Raw genomic sequence first — 26,941 nt, 5'->3', positions numbered from 1 at the left:
TGCTGCACAGGCTTGGGAAGGGGTGAAACAATTAATGTGCAACTGTAGTTCCTATCCTCTTCAATGCATCATTTGTTTTATCTATGCTACACCCGGGTGCTACAATCTATCATTTGGAATCCTCAGCTCTTGTGAAGGTATTTTTGTCTATGAGTGGTTATTCGAAATGCTTCTGTGAAGAAACAAATGCTGAAAACTACTATTCTGACATTTTACTAACATCACTCTTCCTATTTAACTTTTAAATATGATGAAGTCACTCCCTTGCTTAAAAAATCTGATGCCATCCCATCTTTCAAAATAAAAGGCAAGCCCTTACTCCAACCTCTAAGACTCCACATGATCTAGCCCCTACACTTGTCTAGCTTTTCTCCAACTCTCCCCGCTAGGTACTTGCATTCCATTCATATTAATCTTGCTTTTCTTTGAATGCAGATCTACATGCTCACACATGAAGTCTTTGTTCCAGCTATTCCATCTGCATAGATACAGCTCTTTCTCTCAAATATCCACATTGTTTGTTCCCTGCTCAAATATCTCATTCTTGATCTACATATAAAAGAGAAATGTCTTCCTATTCTTTTTACCCTGCTTTATTTTTCTTCACAACATTTACTACCTGATAAAATATATTTACTTATTTATTTTGTCTATCATCTCCCTCTCCTCTATGAATGTGAAAACTGTGAAAGCAGGGGCTTCTGACTATTTGGTTTGCAGCTGTATATTCAGAGCCTAGAACCTGGCCAATACTAGATGCCCAAGAAATGGTTACTACATGAATAAAACAACAAATTAATGTATCTAGACATAATTTTTTAGAATAAATTTCTTCTTTAAGAAATATAAATGATCAGCTTCAAAATATCTGTTATCTCAGTAAAACTAAAATGAAAAATAAAGAAGGCATGGTATAGAATTGTCATTCCCATACCCATCAGAAGTTACCACTACAATAATAAGATATCAAGGATTTCACTGAGTGATATCATGATTATACTATTCAAACTGAAGGGATTTTTATTTGATTAAAAAATCCTACTCAGGGCCTGAGTAGGATGAAAAGGACAATCCCACAAAGATGCAGTTCTGTGTAGGGTATCAGTCAGAACAGGAAGAGATGAACACTGACATATGATGGTAACCCACAAGATGTTTAAGAGGCCAATTGGGATAGGGTGGGTATGCTCATAGGAAGATAGCTCAACACAGAGAATCAGAACCTGATTGGGGGTGAGAAGAACATCCACAGGTAGTGATGAACCAGGGTGTGATACTGGAGTCTATGAGAGTGAGGAAGATTTCTACATAATAGGCTTGATGGTTAAGGAGGAGGCTGCGCAACATGAACAGTTAAGATTTCAAGCAAGGTGAAAAGGTATTCACACACAGGGTAAGCCTAGCATGGAGAGTCAGAGTCTGAGTGGGGTTGGGGCGGACATAGGGAAGAGTCAAACATGGAGGTCTGTCAGTGTGGGATGGCAAAGCCCAAGTGGAGGCGACATCACAGAAAACAGCAGAGTAAGCATCTCTAAAAATTGTCTCTTCCACAAAAGCACAAAGAAAACTGGAAAATAGAATCAACTTTATCAGAACTCTAAAAATTAATAAAAAGCTTGCATCCAAGTTGCATTTATTTTTAAAAAGCTTAATCTCATTAAGAATGATGAGCTTTCTATTTTAACTTGCCCTAGTCCCAACCCTTGCTCTCCAGATCCACAGTAGTCTTGAAGAAACGACAGCTCACATTCCCAGTGCACTCTAGAAGCTACGTTAAAAAGCAGCAAGAGTTGTAGCTCATTCAAAGCTTCATTCTCCCCAAATTATTACTTGACCGGTCTTGTTTCCAGGAAGACCCTATTTGCAATGCTGACCGTATGTGACCTGACTCAGAGCTTGCACAATGCAAAACGCCTTTTCCCCAGGGAGATATTCATTGAAAAAAATTACAGTAAAGTGTTTTATACCATATCTACTTGAGGCAGTGAATAACAGTTGGAGCAACAGACTTAAATCTTAAAAGGAAAAGCTGAGAATGAAATACCCCTAACAGACTTTGAAAAGCTCTGACATATTACTGGGAATCCAGAAGGTCATACACATGCCTAAGGCTGTGTACATGCTCAAGGAAGACCTGAAAAGGGCCTAAGCTTTGAAGCTCTGCACAAGCAGGACATAAGGACAAGGCAGAGTTGCCAACTACCCAGCTGAGTGTTGAAGGCATGCCCCAACACACACACACACAAAATCCTCTGGCAAAGACTAGGAGGTTTACTGGTTCCAGGCATGTAAAGAAATCTTTGTCCAGTCATTAGCAACAACTAAGCTAACCAACTAGAGACTGAATTATCTACTGAGGTAGTCACACACATCAAATAGAGTTTGCAGAATTAATTCACAAAAGAAATTAAATGAAGAAACAACTACAAGTACTCCAACAAACCCTGAAGAGAGGGCAAAATGTGATTTTCATAGTTGTCAAATTATTTTATTATAAGTCTCCACTATTTGGACATTTTTATATTATTTAGAATGTCCACATTATTTCAAAGACCATTTATTATTTAAAATGTCCAAATGTAATTTTCAACAAAAAATTATAAGATATGCAAAGAAACAAGAAAATATGAACCATACACAGGAAGAAAAGCAAATAACAGAAACTGTCCCTGAGGAAATCCAGATATTGGACTTATTAAACACTTCTAAGTCAGCTTTTTTTTTTTTTTTTTTTGGCTCCAAGATACATACTTTTCATTTGTGATCTGGATTATCTTCATTTTCCACTGTGGGCAGAAGGAGCACACATAAAGGTAGAATCCATAGATTTTCACTGGATAATGGTAAAATGGTAAGAGGGCCTGGATAAGTAACAACTTCAAAATAAAAAGCAGAAAATAGTATCACAACAGAATATCCTAAGAATGGAGATAACAATATACTATGGAACAAGGAGTTTATGAACTTTGTAACATGTCACATTTCAGATTTCATAATAAATTTTCCAAGGTATGTTTTTGTCATTCTCAGTTTTTCTGTAATAACAAAAAAGCAGGGAAATATTAGGCAGGTCTTCCTTTGAGACGAGCAAGAAAGAGGAGACTGGTGAGATCAAATCCAATCCACAGCCACTTGGGGCAAAGTTGGGGCAAAAGAGGATCTGAAATGATAATATGTGGAAGAAGTGTGCTAAAAGAGTTGGTTGAAAGATTCTGGGTTGCCAAGAAGAAAAGGAGAATGCAGACTGTTAAAACTGATCCATAGAAGGCCAATGTGACTTTCCGTGACCAGAATGCTTAATTCCATTCCTACTGCCTCAAGATTAACTTCCTTGTTTAGATATAAGAAAATAGGTTCTCAATTTGACAAACACAAGTTACTCACTTAATATTTAACATAGTGAGACTACTTTTTGTTCTCTATGAGTTAGCAAGGTTTCAGTGTTCCAGCAGGACAACTCAGCCATTTATTATTGATCACGCCCTGGAGTTGAAGACACAGGCTCACAGAAGGTCGTGATAGCCCATGTTCACTTAGGTAAAAGTTGTAAATGAAAATTTAATATCAAATCTCCTGTAAGTTAGCTATTTTTAAAATGTTCAATGAACTAAAGGAAAACATGCCTGTAGAACTAAAGGAAGGTATAAGGACAATGTCTCACCAAATAGGGAATATCAATACAGAGATATAAGTTGTTTTTAAAAGAACCAAATAACCTGGAGTTGAAAGTGCAATCATGGAAATGCAAAACTCACTAGAAGGGTTCAACAGCAGATATGAGCAGGAAGAAGAAAGAATCAGCAAAGTTGAAGATAGGTCAATTTATATTATCCAGTATGAGGAACAGAAAAAAAAAAAAAAAAGAATAAAGAAAAAGAAACGGAGCCTCAGAGACCTGTGGAATATCATGAAGTGAACTAACATACTCATAATGGGAGTCCCAGAAGGAAAGAAGGAAAAGAAATAATGGTTGAAAACATCTCAATTCTGAAGAAAAACATCAATCTATACATTTAAGAAGCTTAACAAACTCCGAGGAAGATAAATTCAAAGAGAATCCACATGAAGGCAGATGATTATCAAACTGCTGACAGACAGAAAGAATTCTTCATCTTAGAAAACTGAGGATGAAAAAACTCAAAACAAAGGCAACAAGAGACGTGACTCATCATGTACAAGAGATACTAAGTATTAACATTTCATTTCTCATCAGAAAATATAGAGGCCAGAAGGCAGTGGGAGGACATACTCAAAGTTCTAAAAGAATTTTTTTAAACTGTCTAACAAGAATTCTATATCCATAAAAACTATCCTTCAAAAATGAAGGTAAAATGAAAGCATTACCAGAAGAATTCATTGCTAACAGACCTGCCCTATTAGAAATAAAGTGAGTACTTTGGGTTGAAATGGAAGGACACTAGAAAGTAATTCAAATATACATGAAAGAGTCTGAGTAGACCAAGAGGATGTTATTACAGAGAGGTAGCCTGGTATGGATTATCAAAACCTGAGCCAGTTGAGGAGAACGTGCGGCTCTTCAGTCTCTAGTATTTGGCAGACATTTTCTTGAAAATAAAGGAAATGAGCCTGTTAATTCAAAAACAAATGAGCTGGGTACAGTGGCTCATGCCTATAATCCTAGCACCTTGTGGGGCTGAGGCGGGAGACTTGCTTGAGCTCAGGAGTTAGAGGCTGTAGTGAGCTACGACTGAGCCACTACACTCCAGTCTAGGCAACAGAGCAAGACCCTGTCTCAAAAACAAAAACGAAAACAAAATAACAGAATATTTGTTGCCAGTGATAAAGTTAGACCCTAAATAAAAATTAGAACTTTAGAAAGCATGCATTCACCACCATGAACTTGAAAGCAACCCAATATTTAAAGACCTTCCTGACAAAATCAGTGGAATTATTAACAAATGTCTTTATTTAATACTGTATGATAAAATGTGTCAACATTTAGAAAATCTGCGTAACTCAAAGAGCCAGTATTTTCCAGAAGACCAATGTATGATGAATCAAAATCACACGTGGGTAAAGAACCCTTCAAAGTACAAAACAAACGAATGAATTTTGTCTTGACAGAGAATGAAAAATTCTTTGGATGGTGCTGAACAACTGGATATCCATAAGCTAAAACAAAAACAAAAAATTACCTTAATCTAAATTTCACAGTGTATATAAAATTAATTCAACTAATCCAAAATTTAAGTTAATTCAAAATCATGGTTTTAAATGTAAAATGTAAACCTATAAAATTCTGAGAAGAAAACATACAAGAAAGTCTTCAAATACTAGTAATTTGTAGGCAAAAAAAAATTTTTTTTCATAAAAGAAAAAAATCAATACACTGCACTTCATCGAAATTAAAAAGTTTTGCCCCACAAATGATCCTGTTAAGAGAATGAAAAAAACAGGTTATACAGACTGGTAGAAAATATTTGCAAACCGTGTATTCGACAAAAGTCTTACATTTAAACATAAAAAGAACTCTCAAAACTCAACATTAGGCCAGGCACAGTGGCTCATGCCTCACTTTGGGAGGCTGAGGCAGGTGGATCACTTGAGGCCAAGAGTTCGAGACTGGCCTGGCCAACATGGCGAAACCCTGTCTCTACTAAAAATACAAAAATTAGCCAGGCATGGTGGCACATACCTGTAATCCCAGCTACCCGGGAGGCTGAGGCACCAGAATCACTTGAGTCTGGGAGGCAGAGGTTGCAGTGAGCCAAGATCGCGCCACTACACTCCAGCCTGGGCAACAGAGGAAAATGCAAAACAAACAAACAAAAACTCAACATTAATAAAAGAAATAATACAAGCAGAAAATGGGCAAAGACTCAAGCAGACATTTCACGGAAGAAGAGATACAGAAAACAAGTATGTTCAAATAAGATGTTCAGTATCATTAATCAATAGGAAAATGCAAATTAAAATCACAATGACAGATCACTACACACCTATCACAACTTAGAAAAAAAAAGTGAGAGATGGGGAGAGAGAAATAATGTAAATACCAACTATTTTAAAAATTAGTTGGGTATGGTGGCATGTACCTGTTGTCTCAGCTACTTGGGAGGCCGAGGTGGAAGGACTGCTTGAGCGCAGGACATGGAGGTTGCAGTGAGTAGAGATTGTGCTAACTGCACTCCAGCCTGGGCAACAGAGCTAGACCCTGTCACAAAAAAAAAAAAAAAAAAAAAAAAAAAAAAACACCACAAATACCACTATTTTGTCTTTCCTCAAGAAAGACAAATGTGTGTGGTCAATCTATAGAAAGAGTGTGTGAATCATTTTTCAACATATCCAAACATTCTAAAAAACGTATACCAATTATCCAAGTGGCCAGGTTGAGTGGATGGTGACAGTTCCTCAATTTGTTAAAGAAAAAATCTAAATTAAAGACAACAGAAAACCATTAAATAACTAAGAGAGGAACTGATAAAATCATCACAGTAAATAAAGATGACAAGAAACAGAATCAGTAAATTGAAATGTTCATAAACATGCTGCAATACCTAAGCAGCACCTGAATAATTTGTTAATATAACCTCTATATAAAATTGTATAACTATAAATAATTGAATTTACATACATGATACATGCAAAATCACATTATACTTTGAACATTTAGAGGACTTTGAATGGACATTTTTAATATACACTATTTTCACATATATGCTGACTTTTGAACCTAACCCTAAAGATGTGCCTTCTTCCTAATATGATTCATTTCTTTTCTAAGAGAAATATAAAGGTATGTGAGAGTTATGCATCTCTGAAAGAGGCACAGAAGAAGAAATAGAAGAACATACACCACAATTAATGTAAAAATTAGACACATAAAGCCCAAGAAACTTTGATGAAACAAGATTAGGAAAGGCAGCATTGCTTTCTAGTCTTAGGAAACTGAGTAAAATGAGTGGCCAACAAAATCCACAAAATCCACATGTCTATCTCAAAGAAAAATTTTTCTCCTATCATTTCAGTCCTGATTCTACAGATGGCACTAATAACTTTTATCATTCTGCTATTTAAAAGAGAAATTTCTTCCAATAATACATTATGTCTAAATGCATAATTCATATAACCAAGAGGCCAATTATTTTCAACAGAATGGTATCTTCTGAAAAGTATGTTAAAAAGAATATATTCTATAAATTTTAATTCAGCACCTTAGAGATTAACTTCATAGTCATTTAAGTCCACTTTTCCATTAATAGTAGGAAAATATTTCCATAATTGACCATTAGGAAGTGATGATGTAGCTCAATTGAGGAAAGAATCTGACTCATCCATCTCTGGCCTGTGCACCAATTCTTAAAAACTAGCACTGATTATTCCTTAGTAGTAACATTGGTAAGGATACATGCTTATTTTAAAACTACTTTTTCTCTTGCTTAGGAGAAAAATAATTCAGAGAACTGAGGGGGAAACTAGATGTCTAGAAACTTGAGTTCTACATATATTAAAGTTGACATACGTCATAATCTAACATCAAAGTTGACATACGTCATAATCTAACATCAATCTAACATCATATGGATGACTCGATATCTTACCTCAATTCTCATGTTAAGTGGAGATACCACCTAGCTTTCCATCTCAAAAGCAATGTACTCAAAAGTAATCCCAGAACTTTTGGAAGCCAAGGTAGGGGGACTGGTTGAGGCCAGAAGTTCGAGACCAGCCTGGGCAACATAAGGAAACCCTATTTCTATAATAAATAAAAAAAAATTAGCCAGGCATGGTGGCACGTGCTTATGGTCCCAGCTATTCAGGAGGCTAAGGTGAGAGGATGGCTTGACCCAAGAGATAGGAGCTACAGTGAGCCATGATCGTGCCACTGCACTCCACCCTGGGTGACACAGTGAAACCGAGTCTCAAAAAAATAAATAAATAAAATAAAATTTTTAAGGCAGTAAAAAAAATAGCAAAAAAATCTGGAGTTATAGGGTTTGGTTCCAATGTGACCTAGGCAAAAGCTACATTTCTAGGCTTCAGTTTTTACTGAAAAATAAGTCGGGAGGGCTACAAGATTTCCAAAATTCCTCCTGCTAAGACTTAACAGAAAGTAGTTCCAAAGAAGATCAATTTTTGATGTTTAATACATAGGAGGCACTCAAAAATTACTTTTAGTCTGGAAAATCAACGGTAACAAAATTTCCATGTCAAAAAACCCTCAGATTTATAGAAAACATACTACCACAGTTAAATGTTCTGATTATATTTACATCCTGGGACAGCAATTATCATTTATCCCTATTAAAAAGCAACTGACATGCAAATACATGTACTGGAATACCGTTAACAACACATTGATCTGAAAATATTCTATAATATATTCTCAGCATTTCCCAAAATGTATTTCTACAACATTTAGTTCCACTATCAAATAGGTTTGGGATAAGAAGTGCTTCCAATCTAATTATACTCTTCCTTTAAGTAGAAATTATTAGTGTTCTATACATTCTTCGCAAAGTACATTATTATATTACATAGAAGATATCCCAAATTTATTTGGATCACAAAACCCTTTTTGGGAAATATCTATCAATATCTCATAGTGTTTCAACTGCTCAAAGTACACTTATTTAGTAGTAAACACAGGCACCATTATCAAATTAAAACATTGATCAAATTTTATTATTATAAATTATTAAAAATGTAATTGAGATTTTAAAAATACTGAAATGATCAATAACTAGAGTAACAAAGGCTAAAAATTGAAAGCTCCAATAATCTACCAAGCATTAAAATTTTCTGTGAAGCTGTTAGATGTGTTTTTATATTTGAGACTAAGAAATATATAGTCAGTCACACAAAAGAAATGGGGTGGAAAAAATACTTAGCTTCTCTCAGGTGCCACAGGTAAAATGAAACTCAGGCAAATGAATATAAGAATATGTTCAAATCAGAGAACAGAAGAAGGCTTGCCCACTAGCTATCAAAATTTTTCAAACATATTTCTTTTAACATATAGGACCAATTAAGTGAGGAAAATAAATGGACACTTCCCTTGAAAAACAAGATGCCATTCAGAATACCAGATAATTCCAGAACTAACATTCATTAAGCTAAAGGACTTAAAAATATTCTAGTAGCAGAACTTTGTACATGAAAGTTTAATTTTCAGATTCAGTTGAAAGAAGAATCACCATCTAAGGAAAACTGAAGAACTGATGAGCACTCTAAAACTAAACCCTAACTTTAGTTATTAGTCTTTAGGCATTAGTCTCTAGTCTCATGCTTAATTCTTAATTGCAGACTTACTAGTTTCATTCTTAATGCTTTTTAATGCACAAGACTTCATAACTAAAAACTGATATAATCAAATTCATATGTTAAATTGTGATTTTGTTTAATAAAAAAAATTTATCCAAAAGAGCCTCTGTAAATGAACTATTTTTGGCTTTCGGAAAACTACATCAGCCCATACTTTATCCCTTAAAGTTATCTTAATTCTGACAAAACTGGACTGACCTGTAGCTCTTAGGATTTCTAATTTGAAAGATGGTATGGTCCCCTCTTTTCCTCTTAAAAATATCTGAAAACAACTAGGAGAGGAGAGTGAGAAACAGAAACACAAACTACTTCTTCAACAAACTAAGACATATCCCTAACCATAATATATGAGAAGGTCTACTAAATACAGTGAAAGTAAAGAGGGATGCTAGAAGAGCTCAAGCCAGGGAAATGGCTTGCATCTTCACATCTTAAAACTATTAGTTCAGTTCTGTAAATTACATGACAGTCAGAAAAGCAAACCCAACAGTCCCTTGCTTGAAACATTTGAAGCTTTCACAGACCTCATTTGGCATCACTGAAACACAGAGTCAGGATTGGACCAAAAAAAAAAAAGCAGCTTTCCCAAGCGGCAGCCAAAGATGGCAGAGGTACAGGTCCTGGTGCTTGATGGTCGAGGCCATCTCCTGGGCCGCCTGGCGACCATCGTGGCTAAACAGGTACTGCTGGGCCGGAAGGTGGTGGTCGTACGCTGCGAAGGCATCAACATTTCTGGCAATTTCTACAGAAACAAGTTGAAGTACTTGGCTTTCCTCCGCAAGCGGATGAACACCAACCCTTTCCGAGGCCCCTACCATTTCCGGGCTCCCAGCCCCATCTTCTGGCGGACTGTGCGAAGTATGCTGCCCCACAAGACCAAGCGAGGCCAGGCCGCTCTGGACCGCCTCAAGGTGTTTGACTGCATCCCACCGCCTTACGACAAGAAAAAGCGGATGGTGGTTCCTGCTGCCCTCAAGGTTGTGCGTCTGAAGCCTACAAGAAAGTTTGCCTATCTGGGGCACCTGGCTCACGAGGTTGGCTGGAAGTACCAGGCAGTGACAGCCACCCTGGAGGAGAAGAGGAAAGAGAAAGCCAAAATCCACTACCGGAAGAAGAAACAGCTCATGAGCCTACGGAAACAGGCCAAGAGGAACATGGAGAAGAAAACTGACAAATACACAGAGGTCCTCAAGACCCACGGACTCCTGGTCTGAGCCCAATAAAGACTGTTAACTCCTTAAAAAAAAAAAAAAAAAAAAGGAAAAGAAAAGGACATGCCCTTTCCTAAGAAAAGCTGATGCAGACTAATCAAGATAAATACTGCAATAGTAAAATTACTGTTTCTCAAAGATTTAAAAAGAGAATCCTTTAAGAATCTACGCAAAAAACATTACTATCTTAACATGTGAAGGAGGAGGGAATCAATGTTTAAAAATCAGCGAAGCAGGCTGGGTGCGGTGGCTCACGCCTGTAATACCAGCACTTTGGGAGGCCGAGGCAGGCGGATCACCTGAGTTCAGGAGTTTGAGACCAGCCTGGCCACATGGTGAAACCCCGTCTCAACTAAAAAAAAAAATACAAAAATTAGCCGGGCAGGGTGGAGGGCGCCTGTAATCCCAGCTACTCAGGAGGTTGAGGCTGGAAAATCACTTGAACCCAGGAGGCGGAGGTTGCAGTGAGCCAAGATCGCGCCATTGCACTCCAGCCTGGGCGACAATAGCGAAACTCCGACTCAAAAAAAAAAAAAAAAAAAAAAAACCAGTGAAGCAATATCTAGAGTACTCGAGAATTTACCCCCAGCATAAAACATCATTAAATATGCAAAACCCTAAGGAATAGTTTTCATAAACATTAAGAAAATACTTGATGATAAAGTTCAGCCATCTAAAAGATTTTTTAAAAACTATCGAAAATAACAAACTTTGAGCATTTGAATCCACTTAACTATTGGTCTAAAACTATGGCTATGGCTATAGAATATAATGTAATTGTTACAATTCCTGATAATGTTTTTATATAACCAACAAAACATGAGAGAGTAAATAGACTGAGGAATGCTAATATCTTTATACTGTACTGCTTTACATCTTTAAGTATATTTCAATTGTTAACATACCTTGACTTATCTCTTAGTCCATTAGCTACAAAAGATGAGGCTATAACCATAATGATATAATAAATATAAATTAGCTAAATACATTCATTGAAAAAAAAGTCTCATATTAGATCTCAAAATAGAATGTAACTATATGAACACAAGACTCCCCTAACTCCCAAATTTGAATGGATGAAAATGAAATAGAGATTTACATATTCAAAATGACACAGGCATTTATAAGCACCAGGATATTCACACTAGCATCATCTATAACAGCAGTATATGGAAACACCTAAATGTCCACCAACTAGGACCTAGTTAGATAAACTAAAGTTTTTTCAAGGGAATATTATGTAGTTAATAAAAAGAATGAGGCAACAATTGAGTTAGTATAGCAAATGGGCTAATATAAAAGACTCTGTAGCCAAACTGCTGGATGCTGGAGTTCACCTTCCAGCTGACAACCTACTAGCATGTCATTTAAAGTTTCTGTGCCTCAGTTTCTTCCTCTGTGGTAAGGGAATAATATTTACCTACTTCTCACATTTGTGATGAAGATTAGTAATCAATACAAAAACACTTGTTAGAACAGGGCCTAGAACAAAGCACTACGTAAGTGTTAGATATTATTATAGTTAAGTGAGAAAAAGTGAACTGTAGAACAGCATAGTATGCTATCATTTACAAAAAACTTAAAATATATACATATATATGCACATATATGTGCAGAAAATATACATATATGTATAAAATATGTGCAGAAGGATGAATAAACTCATAGTAGTTTCCCAGGAGCAGAAACTGGGTAGAAGAGGTTTCAGAGTGGGAGAAAGATTTACTTTACCTTTCTATATCTTTTGAATTTTACACCACATGCATGTATGGACTAGACAAAAACTACTACTTAAGTTACCTTTAAAAATCTTAAAGAATCTAGGATGACTAAACACAGTGCCACTTTTCTGGTTAGTTCTCTGGTCTACCATGCCTAGGGTGCATTTACTCAATTCAAGGGTCATACAAATAGCAAATTATCAGAGGTAAATGTATGTCCCCAAGATGTCACAGAGTTCAGATATTTAATGTTGTCACCATGTAAGATATAAAAGGAATATATCTTAGGAGACAACACTACAAGGACATATGTAAAGGGAGTGTTCACTGCAATGTGCATATAAATAGCAAAATATTAGAAATAACCTAATGTACATCAATAGACTAAATTATGGTACTATGCAATGTTGTACAGATATTAAAAATGACAGCATAGTATAACTTTATGTATATAAATTATAATTTTTGTATATAACTAACAAATAGTAAATTCTAGACTCTCTCCACACAGGAATACAGATATATTTCATCTTTTCATTGCCTATGATTTGTGATATGGCTATATCATAATTTAATCATTCCTATTATCAACTGATATTTAGGTTGTTTCTATTTTCCTTTACATTTTTTAATCTTGTTTTCACCAAGATATATAATGCTTCACTTAACATCAATCTTCACCCACAGGGACTAATATTTCTGTAAGGCAGATTCCTGAAAGTAGAACTGTCAGGTCCAAACTAATATGCATTTTAAATTTTTATACGTAGTTCCAAACTGCCTTCTTCCAAAGAGCCTGCATCAACTTATACTCTTCCAGCCTTGCAAATTAGTAATCATTTTCATCAATCTGACATATGAAAATGATATATTATTTAAATCTACATATTAGTAAGAGTGTGCAAATCTTTCCATTCTTCCACTGTTTGTGGTATTCAAACAAAATACAGCTAATAGCTACATCGTGCTTAACACACACTGTGGCTTTTTTAATTTGCCAGAATTTAATCTTTGGGAGCCTCACAAAAAAATCCAAACTTTCGTTAAAAAAAAAAATCAAAAGATATGGGCATCACTGGACTGGATCCACATTTCTTTTGTTTGTTTTTTACAGACAGGGTCTTACTACATTGTCTAGGCTGGAGTGCAGTGTCTAGGCTGTTCACAGGTGTGATCGGTGTGCACTGCAGCCTTGAACTCCTGTGCTCAAGAGATCCTCCCACTTCAGCCTCCAGAGTAGTGGGACTACAGGTGCATGCCACTGCGCCCAGCTCCATACTTCTTAATGACGAAAATCAACTGACATTGAAAAGGAGCTGCCCTCTCCAAGTGTTCTACAATTCAACCACCTCATATATTTCCCCTACTGGGTTCACTCATTTATGTTACCTGCCTGGTCTCCTGTAATAATTGAAGTTTAGTATCCTAGTCCTATTGGTTTATTTGGCTACATACTGGCTATTAAGATTCTTACTATAAATGATATTAATACCTTATCTTGTACAAACATAAGTATTTACTGTTAATTTTTCTTTTAACTTAATCATATATAATCATAAATATATATAAAATTTTCAAAGTCTAGAAGAACATAAAGTGTTAGCAATGATATCCTTCAATTACAGGTGATTTTCACTTTTTATCTCTGTATGTATATCTTTTAAATGTATACAATGAGTAATCACTCCTTTCATAATTAGAAAAAAAGCTACTCTCATTTTGAAACAAAATATATGTAACACTGATAGTGATGTTAATTTTTAAACTAATAAAGCCAATTAAAACTTTACCTACAAAGAAAACCTGAATGCATAAAAGATCTATATAATAATCAGAGATCATTTAGTCTATGATTACCCATAAAGAACTTAATATATCTACTACTTCCAGCCAGAATTACAATATAAACTGTTTTTACAAGGGGCATTCAGAAGTACATGGAATGATATGACTCACTCTAAAGTTGTAAAACAAGTTTTGAATATTAGCAGTTCAGAAAACCAATTTTCTCCAATTACATTTAAATTTTTATAAATATAAAAAGTATATTTTCATTTGGTCAACATTTATACTAAGTGTAATGCACTTAGTATACCTTGCACTTTGCAAGGTGCAAACCATGCAATAACAATAAAGCACAATCCTTGCCTGAAAGCTTATACACAAGTGAGTAAAGCAAGAAAAAAGTCGAGTAAGTGCTGTTGAAGCACAAAGAGAAGGCACCTGAATTAGCCTTGGAGGTTAGGGGAATCAGGAAAGGCTTCTTAAAAGAGATAACATCTAAGCAGGAATCAACCAAAAAAGGTGAAAGGGGGCTAGGAATCCAGGTGGTGTCATCCTGACTTCTCTCTCCCCTTCAATGTTTACATTCTGACAATCACCAAATCTTATCAATTTTTCTCCCCAAATTTCTCAATGCCATTGGCTTCTCTTCATTCTCACTGCCATTACCCTGCTATAAGGTATACCAAATTCTCTCTTCTAATAGCCTTCTAACTGGTCTCACCATATCCACTTTCCCATCCTGTTCTTAACCTAATCACTATGTTGTAATTAGAGTGATCTTTCAAACATTCAAATCTAATCAGGTTAATGTCCAATTAAAAGAACTGAGGGGAGTCCTCAGGATTAAACCCAAATTTCTTAATAATAATTCACATGTCTTGAAGATCTAGCCCCTGCATACTTTTGCCACAACTCTAATATTTCCCATCTTGCACTATGGTCACATGAACTTCTTTCACATCCCATGGCAGCGTCTTCTATCTCCTGTCTCAAGGACTTTGCACAAGCTATATTCTTCTGCCAGAAACACAGATTTACAATTCTTCACTGAGCTAACTCCTACTTACTCTTCAGACCTCAGCTTAGAGGTCTGGGAAGGCTTTTCCTAATTATTCAAAAGCCTTTCTGCATACCACCTCCTCTGTGTTCCCACTTAAAACTTCCCCTAACAGAACACTTATCATGCTATTATTAGACTTGGCAGGTTAGTTGTCTGACTCTCTCATTTAAAGGTAATGGGAAAATAGGAACCCTTCTGCCTTTTTCACAGTTGTATTCTAGTACTTAGGACAATACTTAGCACATATAACACTTATATTTATTGAAAGAACAATAAATACTTGCTAATTTGGCTTTATCTGCCATTCTAGACAGCAATTTTTACTCTATAAATAACTCTAAACATAATATTATGAACCTTTTATTGAGCACAAAATAAATGCTCAATAAATACTGGTTTAATAACATGATAAATGAACAATAAACAAGGTTTCATCTCATGCATGGAGTTCCCCTATATCCTACTTAAAATTAACTCCAGGTCACTCAAATTTTGACATGAATACCTAAAAATGACAAGATTTCAATTGTATTTCCCATTATTTATTAAGATGTAAAGGCTTCTTATTCTTTTAAATAAAAAGAAAGAGCTCTCCCACCTAAATCATGTAAACCTATATATTTTTGCAGTTTAAGAGTTTAAAAAGGAACTTTCAAAGTTAGAAGACCAAAAGATTGGTCCAAAGAATGAGAAAACACCCACAATTAACATGCTCAAAAGAACGTTATTGTTTACAGAGAAATGGAAAAGCACATCTTTAAGCAGCACAAGTGAACCTGAGGTAGGGGATAGAGATAGTCCACAAAAATAAAATGTTCTACACTTGTCCATTTAACTAGAATTATGTCAAGAGTCCACAACTCATAGCATCTTCAAATTCATTCATTCAACTTTTTCCCTCCTTGGTAAGGAAGCAAAATAAAATATTTTGGAAAGACATGGAGACATGGGACTGATTTATTTTATATAGCAGCAAATGGGAGTTTTTTAGGAAACCTGCATTACTTCTTATGGGAAAGCAAAAGACTTTACGTGTAATTTACATTCTAGGAAAACGAGTTTAGAGCAAAGAACTGAAAATTCCTGTTTACCCAATCCACAATATAAACCATAATTGGGATTACAGCTCTCTTGTACAACACTTCAACTCACCATATGCATAAACTGCAAAATTCTTCACCAAAGTCTCACAGTTAAAAGGCAGGATAGGGAAGAGGGGATTTAAAAGTCTCAAAAGTACAAAGATATAATGGTAAACGTCAAATGGTAAATGACCAAACATTATCTGAAAAGTTTTAAATGCCACACAAACACTACCAAAAAAAAAAAAAAGATTTACTCGTGAATATTTGCTTAAATTGCCTTTCTTGCCAAGGAACTCCGAACATGTCATACACAACTTAAGTATTCCCAAGATATACTTTACTTTTCATTTCCCATGCAAACTGGCAATTTAAAAAAAAAGGCTATTTAATTACCAGTGTAAAGCAAAAGAGAAAATATAACTGCTACATACACTAAGATGACTACAATATTCAATATAGTATTTTCAAAGAAAAAAAGATTTTCAGACCTTTTAAACTAAAAAATGTTAATTAAATTTAACTACTACTTTTTTGTACATATAAAGCCACATATTTCTTCACTAAGTCTATCTCATTATAAATCCTTTCCATTACTCACTCTATTTAAACTATCGGAAACTGTCAGAAAAAAAAAAAAAATAAATGCGCTCTCAATAACAAGACTAGGAGTGTGTGGTCTCAAGGTATCTTATATTCGAGTATCAGTCAGTATTTAGTAAGTTGCCATGATTATAAAACAACTGGCCTTTCTTACATTTATATGGTCCATTTCTGAGACTTTAAAAGACCTCTATGTTCAACTATTTATCTACCATTCTGACAGTTTGGTTTATTAAATAGAACTTTTATATTTTGGGTTTTAAAAATATAATCTCATTATCTCTGTATTACATTTTTAAAAATATCACAAAGCAAAAATCTTCCTCATATAAGATCAAAAGAAACATAATAAGCAGCCATACTCAATTTAAGGGTAATAAGGAATTTCTCCCATCAGAAGTTACTCAAGATATTGAAAGGCAGCTCTTATATGTTTTAATATACATAAAGGGATACTTTATTTTTGTAATTTAACACATTAAACACAACCCTACAATTCCCAACTGGTATGTATTAACTACTATCTTGTGAATATAATCCTGCTATGTCCTGAACTGTGTCCTTCCCAAATTCTTATGCTGAAGCTATAACCTCCAATGTGATGGTATTTGAAGATGGGACCTTTGGGAGGTACTTAGGTTTAGATGAGGTCACAAGGGTGGGGTTTTCATAATGGGATTAATGCCCTTGTAAGAGGAGACCAAAGAACTTGCTCTCTAACTTTCTGCCAACTGAGGATACAGCAGGAAGACCTGTAAGAGACTCTTCATTCGCCCTGAACAGAAACAGCTGGCACCTCAATCTCGGACTTTCTAGCCTTCGGAACTGTAAGAAATATATATACTGTTGTTTAAGCCACATAGTCTATGGTATTTTATTATAGCAGTTCGAGCAGATAAAGAAAATCTCAAAATAAGATTCCCACATCAGAAGCTTTGATATGAAATAAGATTCCCACATCAGAAGCTTTGATATGAAAAAAATTTCCATACCACAAACATGTAAATCACGTAGTAATTTGCAGGTAGCAAGTGATATATTATTTAAATCATGCCAGGAAGAAAAAAATGTTGACATTAGTGATTCTTAGTTGCTCTTGGAAGCAACTCAAATATTATCAATTTGCATAATTAGTTATAAAAACTGGATAATGGCCATAAGATGTGCTAATGAACAATTTTTATTTTTACCACATCAATCTACTATTTATAGATTATCAATTTTCAAAGAATTTGAATATGACAAAATATAAGAAAACTTCAATTATATTAAACAATTTCAGCTTTCTTTGATAAAACAAAAATCTTCAAGATCTTGGCACAGGATCATTGTTGTTATATTATGGTATTTATATAATACACATATATACCTGCAAATATCAGGTATAATTGAGTTCCAATTGAGAAAAAGCCAGGAAAGTTTTTTAATATGCATTAAGGTATTACTCACAGAGCTAACTCTACAGGAGTTATACAGCTGACTTTTTTTGAGACAGGGTCTGGATGTGTTCCCCAGGCTGGAGTACAGTGGCAAGATCTAGGATCACTGCAACCTCCACCTCCTAGGGTCAAGCCATCCTCCCACCTCAGTCTCCCAAGTAGCTGGGACTACCGATGCATGCCACCACACCCTGTTAATTTTTGTATTTTTGGTAGAGATGGGGTTTCACCATGCTGCCCAGGCTGGTCTCAAACTTGTGAGTCAAGCGATCCATCTGCCTCAGCCTCCCAAAGTCCTGGGATTACAGGTATAAGCTACTGTGCCTGCCATACAGCTGATGTTTAAAGCAAATTTAAGTCCATCCTTTTTCATATCATAAAACCTTTTATCTGAAACATTTAATATTAATCTATCTTTTACAACTAGTGCAGGCTCAACTTGGTCCCTTTATAAATTAACAAAATAAGCTAGTAAAAGTATGTTTTATCAAATTCCTTTATAACCATATTTTCCTGAATAAAAAAGTAAATAAACTAGTGAACTTTTTTTAATAGTTTCTAATCAATTTCAGTATCTGGTTCTCATAGGCTGAAACAATGCTACAATGACAGGGTTGCACAACAGTCTCGGGAAATTATTTTGCTTGTTTGTTGCCCAGGCTGGAGTGCAGTAGTGTGATCTCAGCTCACTGCAACCTCTGCCCCTCAGGTTCAAGCGATTCTCCTTCCTCAGCCTCCCAAGTAGCTGGGATTACAGGCATGCGTCACTGCACCCAGCTAATTTTTGTTTTTTTAGTAAAGACAGGGTTTTACCATGTTGCCCAGGCTGTTCTCTAACTCCTGACCTCAGGTGACCCACCCGCCTCGGCCTCCCAAAGTGCTGGGACTACAGGTGTGAGCCACCACACTTGGCCAGGGGAAATATTTAAATAAAAACTATTTTCACTAAAAGCTTTAAGTATTGTACACAAGCATCAATGGAATATTTATATCAGAGTTATCAAACTTTTTCTAATAAAAGAGTATTGTGTTTTAAAAATAGGGACTCCATTTTAAAAGTCATTTTTCTCAAGCCTCCAAATAATTATTTTCATGAGCCTTATTTGCAACCTAAAACATTACCACTTGATTTATTTCAAACATTCACTAACCATCATTATATCTGACTATCTTAAGGTGCTTGGTGCCCAACACAAAGCCTGACACAATCTCACATCATTTTGCGGTTTCAATATGCTTTGTTCTCGTCCCAAATACTCACATTCTGTTGTACTACTATAAGCTATTATATAACAGGAGGTGGGGAAAATTTAAAAAATACTGCAGCACTACCAGCCATTTAGCATACTGAGTTCCCACAGTTGCTTAGTGGGTGTTCTGAAACTAGGCCATTTTCTAGTATTAAGAATTTCAAATCACTACTTCCAAAGTACAGAAATAAATGTCTTCAAGATTAAATCATAAAACCTTACTATTTTAAGCTGCCTAGTATATAAGCATCCCATTTCTATGAGTTTAGAGTTGCAATTAGCACATGGTAGATAAACCAATATTTGTTTTAGGAGCAAAATAACTAGCTCTCCTACCTATCCTTATAGTCACAGAATTCAACAGATCACAATATTAAAATAAAATGTAATTTATTTGAACCAGAACTAAAGCTCTGGTGAAATTTTGAATTCTATATCGCAGATATATACAAACCCAAACTGAATTAAATATAATCTATTTCAGGTCACCCAATCTGTCAGACACCACATACTTTTAGCAAAGAACTATGACTTTCAACCTAATTTTCCCAGTCCGGTTAACCAGGAAATGCCAAGGAATTAAGCTTATTTTCTTTAACAGAATAAAAGTTGAAGAAATACTTAGTTATTTTGTCTTATCAATGCAACAGGTTGTTTTCATTAAAAGTGGGTCAAGAAAAAAATGTTGCTACTCAATTTTACATATTTCACAGCAAAGTAAAGAAACACATAGTAATTATAGTATCTACCTCTACAAATTACAAGGTAGTATATCATACTGCACTGATTCAGTATTTTCAGATAATTATTTGTTTCAACTTAAATTTTGTTCAATAAATACTGTTACCTACTATGTTTTACCTCATTAAGCAAACCTTCCCAGTAAGAAAAGCTTAACACAGTAAAAGTTTTAAATTGTATCATTTTGAATGGAATTTTTCCAAAATACATGAGGTTATTAACAAAATTTACTAATATCCAATAACCTCTTCTTCATGATCCTAGATCATTATTTTCTATACTATTCTATGTATAAAACAAAGTGTCTTGAAAGATTCTACGCATGTTTGTCATAACATTAAGTTGCTATAAACTGCTGTTTTTACAAAATGTCTTGCATCTGGCTTTTCGAGTTTTTCTTCTGCTCTTATTTTCAACTCTCTTATCCCTCTAGGAGTAATTTCAGTCCTTTTTACATTTGGTTACCAAACTTTTAAAAATTGTGCACTACGTGAGAATAAAAATGCCTGAATTAAGGCTTGAAGGACTCTAAAAACAGAAAATGTGTGTTTAAAAACAAGAACATTATGACATGTCTTTGTCCTTCCTTTGGGCCTGTTCAGTTTGTTTTGGAGCTGTGGACTATTCATCTAAAACTAATTTTCCACTTGGAACCTACAAAGTCTAGACATTGTATACTGGTGGAACAGTAAATAAGACAGACATACTCAATGCTCATCTTAAGGCTTACAGTCTAGCAATAAAGACAGACATCAAATATATCATTACAAAAATAGTGTTATAAAAAAGGAAGTAAAAGCACTAGGATACCTTCAAACAGAAGAACCTAACTAGGGATGAAAGGAAGGTCTCCCAAAGTCTGGGATACAAAATTGAGGCCTGAAGGGTGATTAGAGTTTAGCTACATGAAGAGTGCATGAGGTAGTAACCAAGCCGATGACACCAGATAGTTTTAGTTTCCTATAAGTAATCTCAAGATAAATGAGGTGTAACAACATGTTTAAGGCAATTGCTAAAATATTAATATTTTTAAATTTCTCAGATTTCTATAATAAAAATAATTAGAAGGATCAAGAAATGCAAATGAGTGTTTTAACACAGAAAACTATGGCGCTCTGCAGGGAATGGAGTTTGGGATATCAAAATTAGGCCTCACATGATACGCCCTGGAAGAAATATTAAATTATATTGCATGAAAGGTCAGGCGTGGTGGTTCACACTTGTAATTCCAGCACTTTGGGAGGCCAAGGCAGGTGGATTGTTTGAGCTCAGGAGTTTGAGACCAGCCTGGGCAACACGGCAAAAGCTAGTCTCTACAAAAAACAGAAAAATTAGCCAGGCATGGTGGTACACACCTGTAGTCCAGTTACACGAGAGGTTAAAGTGGGAGGATCACTTGAGCCCAGGGAGGTCAGGGCTGCAATGAGCCCCATGATTGTGCCACTGCACTCTAGTCTGGGTGACAGAGCGAGACCCTGTCTTGAAAACAAAAACAAAAACAAAAACAAAAAAAACGCGTGAAAAAGAGACCCTGTCTTAAAAACAAAAAAACCCAAAAAATACTGCGTGAAAAATTAGTCAATTCTCAAGTTCAGAGAACTTTTAAATCATACAAGACAATTACAAAGCCTGCTTCTAGGGTATAACTGTTGACCATACAGTCTGACTTACCTAAAGAGTGGCACTGTCAAGTAAGTATGCAAAGTGTTTTTTAAAGTGTACTCAAAAAAGAGTACATTTTAAATGATTATACAAAAAAAAACTTTACCATGAATTCTAAGAAAGTTCATAAATGTTACTCTTAACATGATACATAAATGCTGAGAAAAGACATTTAAGTATTGCTTTTTATTTTAATTTTATTTATTTATTTTTTTTTGAGACAGAGTCTCACTCTGTCGCCTAGGCTGGAGTGCAGTAGCACGTTCTCGGCTTACCGCAACCTCCACCTCCCGGGTTCAAGAGATTCTCCTGCCTCAGCCTCCAGAGTAGCTGGGATTAAAGGTGCCTGCCACCACGCCCAGCTAATTTTTTGTATTTTTAGTAGAGACGGGGTTTCGCTACATTGGCCAGGCTGGTCTCAAACTCCTGACCTCAAGCGATCTGCCCGCCTCAGCTTCTCAAAGTGCAGGGATTATAGGCGTGAGCCACCAGGCCCGGCCTTAAGTATGATTTTGAAACATTATCCAAGTTCTAAGCCTGGGAATTATTCCCCATGTTACACTGATATATTCTCCTTGTATTTAATTAAAATAGTAATGAAAAATAGGTGAAAATTTTTCCCTTTTCACAGGTGTTGAAGGTAAAGTTTTAAATAATAGTTTGGTCAACATTAATACAGATCTGCAGTTCAAAGCCCAAATAAAATTAGGAACACAAGAAATATTATTATTAATAATAATACAAGCTTTAATCGAAGTCTACCATATGACCTAATATTATTACTAGAATCCAAACTGTTATTCTTCTCTAACTGCCCAAGTGGACCTAAACATATCTAACCTTTGTGCTTTTACTACCTTCCCCTATCCTACTTATTCCTCAAGAGTTCATTCCAGTCCTGTCCTCCAGTAGGCATTGCCAGTTATACGTGCAGTGTGAGTCTTAACTCATCTGAGTTTGCCAGTGTATATACTGCTGTTAAAAGCATGTGTCACATTGTTTAACAATTAACTATTGACTTGTCCGGTTCATGCAACAAACTCTGAACTTACTGAAAGAAGGAAACATATTTATCTCTGTTTCCACAGAGCCTGGGACACACATGGCATTCAGCAGAAGTTCCATGACATTGGTGAATGTGAAACTGTAGTTACTAAGAAATATTTATAGAACAAAATTGAAAAGTTAAAGACTATTTGCAAGACTGAGAAAGTACTGAAAGCAGGAAGAAGTGTTATACAACACAAAACTGGAAACTGAAAAAAACCCAAATGTAACTGATCAAATTAACTCCAAGTTCTAGAAATTATGTGTCAAAACAGGCCATTTCCACTTTACCTCCAAGACATTAGAAAAACTAAAAGAAAAAAATATTTATCTTTGTCAGCTGTAAAATTACTTAAAATTATAGGACTTTTAAATAGTAATTGAGGGCAAATAAAGTATTTAAACATTAGAAGTCTTCCTAGTGCTATCAACAAAAGATAGTCATGCACAAATAATTTATAAAAATATTTCAGGTTCATTTCACATAGGGACCATTATACCCCTTTTTAAGGTCTCCTGTAATGTTTTAGCTACAAGCAGTAGGTTCACTCTTTCTCATAAATGAATCCTTACCTTTTAGAGCATGTACTACTTTTTGCAATCAGTTCTGACCTTTAGAGAAGTTGGAATGAGATATACAGTGTGAAAATGAATTAGTGTTCTTTTAAATCTTGATAATGGGAACTGCATGCTTTCTCAAGAAGCACATACGCTACCATCATCTCAAAAGCTTAAGGATCATTGGTAATTAAAATATCCTTTTGCGTGTATAAACTTTGCTTTGCTGAATTAAAGATGCTGTGTTAAAAAGTTGAGACCCAGGGGAAAATACCAAACAAAACCAGAATGAACATTAATTTATATTAAAATAATTCAATTATATATTTTAGAACATAAAAGTTTCTCAGACTTATGTTTCAATCTGTAATGATTAACAAACACTTTTAAGAACACTCTATAATATATGAAGTTCAAGCATACCATAGGTCTTCTGTAATTCAGAAATTATTCAGATTTTAAGTCAGTTTACACAGTAGGAAAATATAAAAATTTACTATATTAAGAGAAAATATTTCAAAAAAGATCTACAGGGCACAACTTTGATGCAGTGTAACAAGTAAATGAAACAAAATTCAGAAGGCCAAGCAGTTAAAATAGGGGATTACAAGGATAGCAGATGATATATGTCCATAAATTAGTCTAAGATTCAGCCAACTTATATGTCTAATGCACAACACATAATGCATGAAATACAGGTCTACCAATAAGCAAAAATACCAACTCACTTAATATTTGAAGTACTCATTTAAGTATCACATAAAAGTACTTAATGTATAATTCTACTGATAAATTACAGTTTCCATTTATTCATCTATAGCAAAATACCAATCCCTACTAGTCTCATTAAGAAATGTCAAAATATCCAATTTATATTTAAATTTCCTCTGTTAATTGATATTTTATAAACGAGTAGCAAAATTCTTCCAAGTCTAAGTTATAAATCTCAGAACTCACTGAAGGATTTGTGAGTTAACTTGTTCTGTTGTTTTTTATTGTTTGGGGTTTTTTTAAATCTTATTTTGTTATAAGCATTAATCTTAAGGCTTTTTCATACATGAAAGATACATGAATCATATAGTAAACCAAATTCTAAAGATACATTTCACTTAATCTTCAGCCTCCAAAAATATGCATCCTTATATCTACATATAGAGTTTGTATCTTTTAGTTAAAACACAGATTTCTGTATTTAAATATTTTTACAAAAAAATCAAAATATCTGAAGTTTAAAGAAGTCTTCCAGAAATATTAAATGATACAACAAATATTGAAAATGAGCATATTTTTAAGGCAAATATAACTATAATTTATCCACCTGTATAATAAAGAATTTCAAGTTTATTCACCCATCCTCCATAATTCATACAGGTAAGCCAAAGCAATAACTATACCAATCACTACTCGGAAGCCATCTTTGGAAACATTCCACATAGAATTCCAGTTTATGTCTCTCTGATGTGGAAAGAGAAAAGTCATTCTTCCCTGACCCAAGTCACAGAAAAAAGAGTAACATTTTAAAGGCGTAATTCCAGCAAGTGTGACAAAGGAATTTGTAATTTTCATGTTTCTATTTAAACATGAAATGTTTCAAATTTCCAACTGGCTTGTAGTTCACAAGTTGATGCATGACCTTTTACTTGCTACAACTACCAGAAAAACAGCTCTGATGAACTTTCTGAATACGGTAGTTTAAAAACTAAAAAAAAAAGATCTAGCTGCAAACTATTAATGTATATTTTAATATCACTCTTTAATCCATAATAATTTATGAGAAAAATTTTTAAACTTAAAAATTATATTAATAATGAGTGATCAGAAAACAAATGTCAACTTTTAATGTAGCTGTTTCCTCAAAAACTGAAGGGGGAATGTGGGGATGGTTAATGGATATAAAAAACAGAATGAATACGATCCAGTATTTCATAGCACAACAGGGTGACCATACTCAATAAATTTAATTGCACATTTTAAAATAACTAAGAGTATAATTGGATATTTGTATCACAAAGGGTAGATGCTTGAGATGATGGGATACCTCATTTACTCTAACGTGACTATTATGCATTGTATGCCTCTATCAATATCTCATATAACCCATAAACACCTACTATGTACCCATAACAATTAAAAACTAAAAATAAAACTGAACAAGCACCTTGGGAAAATGCAGTACCCTTAAAGACATGTCCATAATTTGAAACTGGGATTTCAATATTGTTTTATATGTTGGCTTTATATTAAATTTCAGACATTTGAAAGTTACAAACCTTAGACAAAACTTTTATTCAGTTTTGTGTTTATTTTTGTCTATTTTTCAAATGTGTATTTATAATTGCATAAAAAGTTTACAATATACTTTATGTCCAAATAAAGACAAAAGGTTTATCATACTCAGTCTAAGTTCCATATGTGGCGAATGGTCATTTGCATACTTTATTCCTAAAATTCTTTTCACTGTCACACAGCAAAACATCAACACTTGATAAATTCAAATTATAAATATAACCTTACTGAATGTTACAAATTGGATGCAATAGCTAAGTCTCTTCAAGTACACAGTAACAGTTCTACAGTCCACGGCATGGAGGATGAGGGTAAAGATTAGTAAGTACACTAATAAACTGAGGTCTTTAAAATTAAAACTACTTTTCAGTGGTGTTGCTGTATTTAGTTACAAAAACACTTGGTTACACAAATGTACCTTAGGATTCTGAAAACCGTAACAAAAAGCTTTTGATATAGTAGTCCCTCTTGAGTAGAAACTAGATGCACTCGGTATCTATACTTTTCTTAAAGTATACGAAATGGCACAGGTGTAAGCCTAGACACTGCTGGTAGTTACCACGCTGGAGGCAAATAATATACAGTCCACATCTGCAACCTAATTTTGCTTCAGCGTCCCCAGAGACTTCGAAAATATTTCTTTGGGTAGGTTGCAAAACAGTGCTTCCTCTTTTATTCTCATCACCCCCATTACGATACAAAGCAACAGACAAGAAAAATCAAACTGCCAACTGTAAGGGCTTAAACACACACACAAAGCATCTTCCTTCTAGCTCCCGAATCGGTATTTATTCCACCTGTTTGTAAATCCATAATTCCACAATAACACAAACTGCCTGCTTAAAGAAAGGAAGGAAGAAAAGCAAAAGAAAGAAAAGAAATAAAGAGAAAGAAAGGCAAGTTAATGCTTTGGAGTCATTACTCTTCCACCTAGGCATGGGGGGAGGGGGATGGTACAAAAACAATGGATATTGAGGTGCTGGGGGAAAAATCGTCTTGCCCCAAAGCCTCTTGTGTTATGAGCCTGGGGAAGTCGGGGAAGAGTGAGACTACTTTTCCTCTCTCCCTAAAAGCTGTGCTATCACGGGGAGAGGTTGCCATCGGGCATGTTCTACGAGGCGGTCTCGAAGGGCTACAACTCGCTTCGCTAGGCAACACACCCAGAGCCGATCCAGCACTCTTCACTCAAGGGTTTTTAGGGAGAGAACGGG

The 26,941-nt window shown here is 34.9% G+C and overlaps 2 protein-coding genes across 7 annotated transcripts in view; one reads left to right on the top strand and one right to left on the bottom strand.

Annotated features, from left to right (window-relative positions):
• The window catches only part of SHOC2 (SHOC2 leucine rich repeat scaffold protein), a 93,992-nt gene that overhangs the window by 66,394 nt on the left and 657 nt on the right, over positions 1 to 26,941 (bottom strand). For 2 of the 6 annotated variants that reach the window (XM_054659890.2, XM_063782099.1), the window contains exon 2: positions 5,657 to 5,754. The exons of 3 other annotated variants lie outside the window; for them this stretch is intronic. The gene's annotated coding sequence lies outside the window, so the exon portion shown is untranslated. Of the gene's footprint in view, positions 1 to 5,656; positions 5,755 to 21,532; positions 23,463 to 26,941 lie in introns of those variants that run through there. One more of the 6 variants, XM_063782100.1, reaches the window with a different exon arrangement.
• On the top strand, positions 6,355 to 11,037 carry LOC129136145 (large ribosomal subunit protein uL13-like). The gene has a single exon (XM_054659894.2). The coding sequence runs from the start codon at positions 9,888 to 9,890 to the stop codon at positions 10,497 to 10,499; it is 612 nt and encodes a 203-aa protein (XP_054515869.1). The 5' UTR covers positions 6,355 to 9,887; the 3' UTR covers positions 10,500 to 11,037.

The sequence above is a fragment of the Pan troglodytes genome, chromosome 8 (assembly GCF_028858775.2).
Source record: "Pan troglodytes isolate AG18354 chromosome 8, NHGRI_mPanTro3-v2.0_pri, whole genome shotgun sequence".
NCBI classification, from domain to species: domain Eukaryota; kingdom Metazoa; phylum Chordata; class Mammalia; order Primates; family Hominidae; genus Pan; species Pan troglodytes.
The sequence above is the reverse complement of the archived record's forward strand: the minus strand, read 5'-3'. Positions and strand labels throughout refer to the sequence as shown.

What these genes read in the sequence shown, in the direction of transcription:
- LOC129136145 (XM_054659894.2), top strand. Translation starts at nt 9,888, where the DNA reads ATGGCAGAGGTACAGGTCCTGGTGCTTGATGGTCGAGGCCATCTCCTG.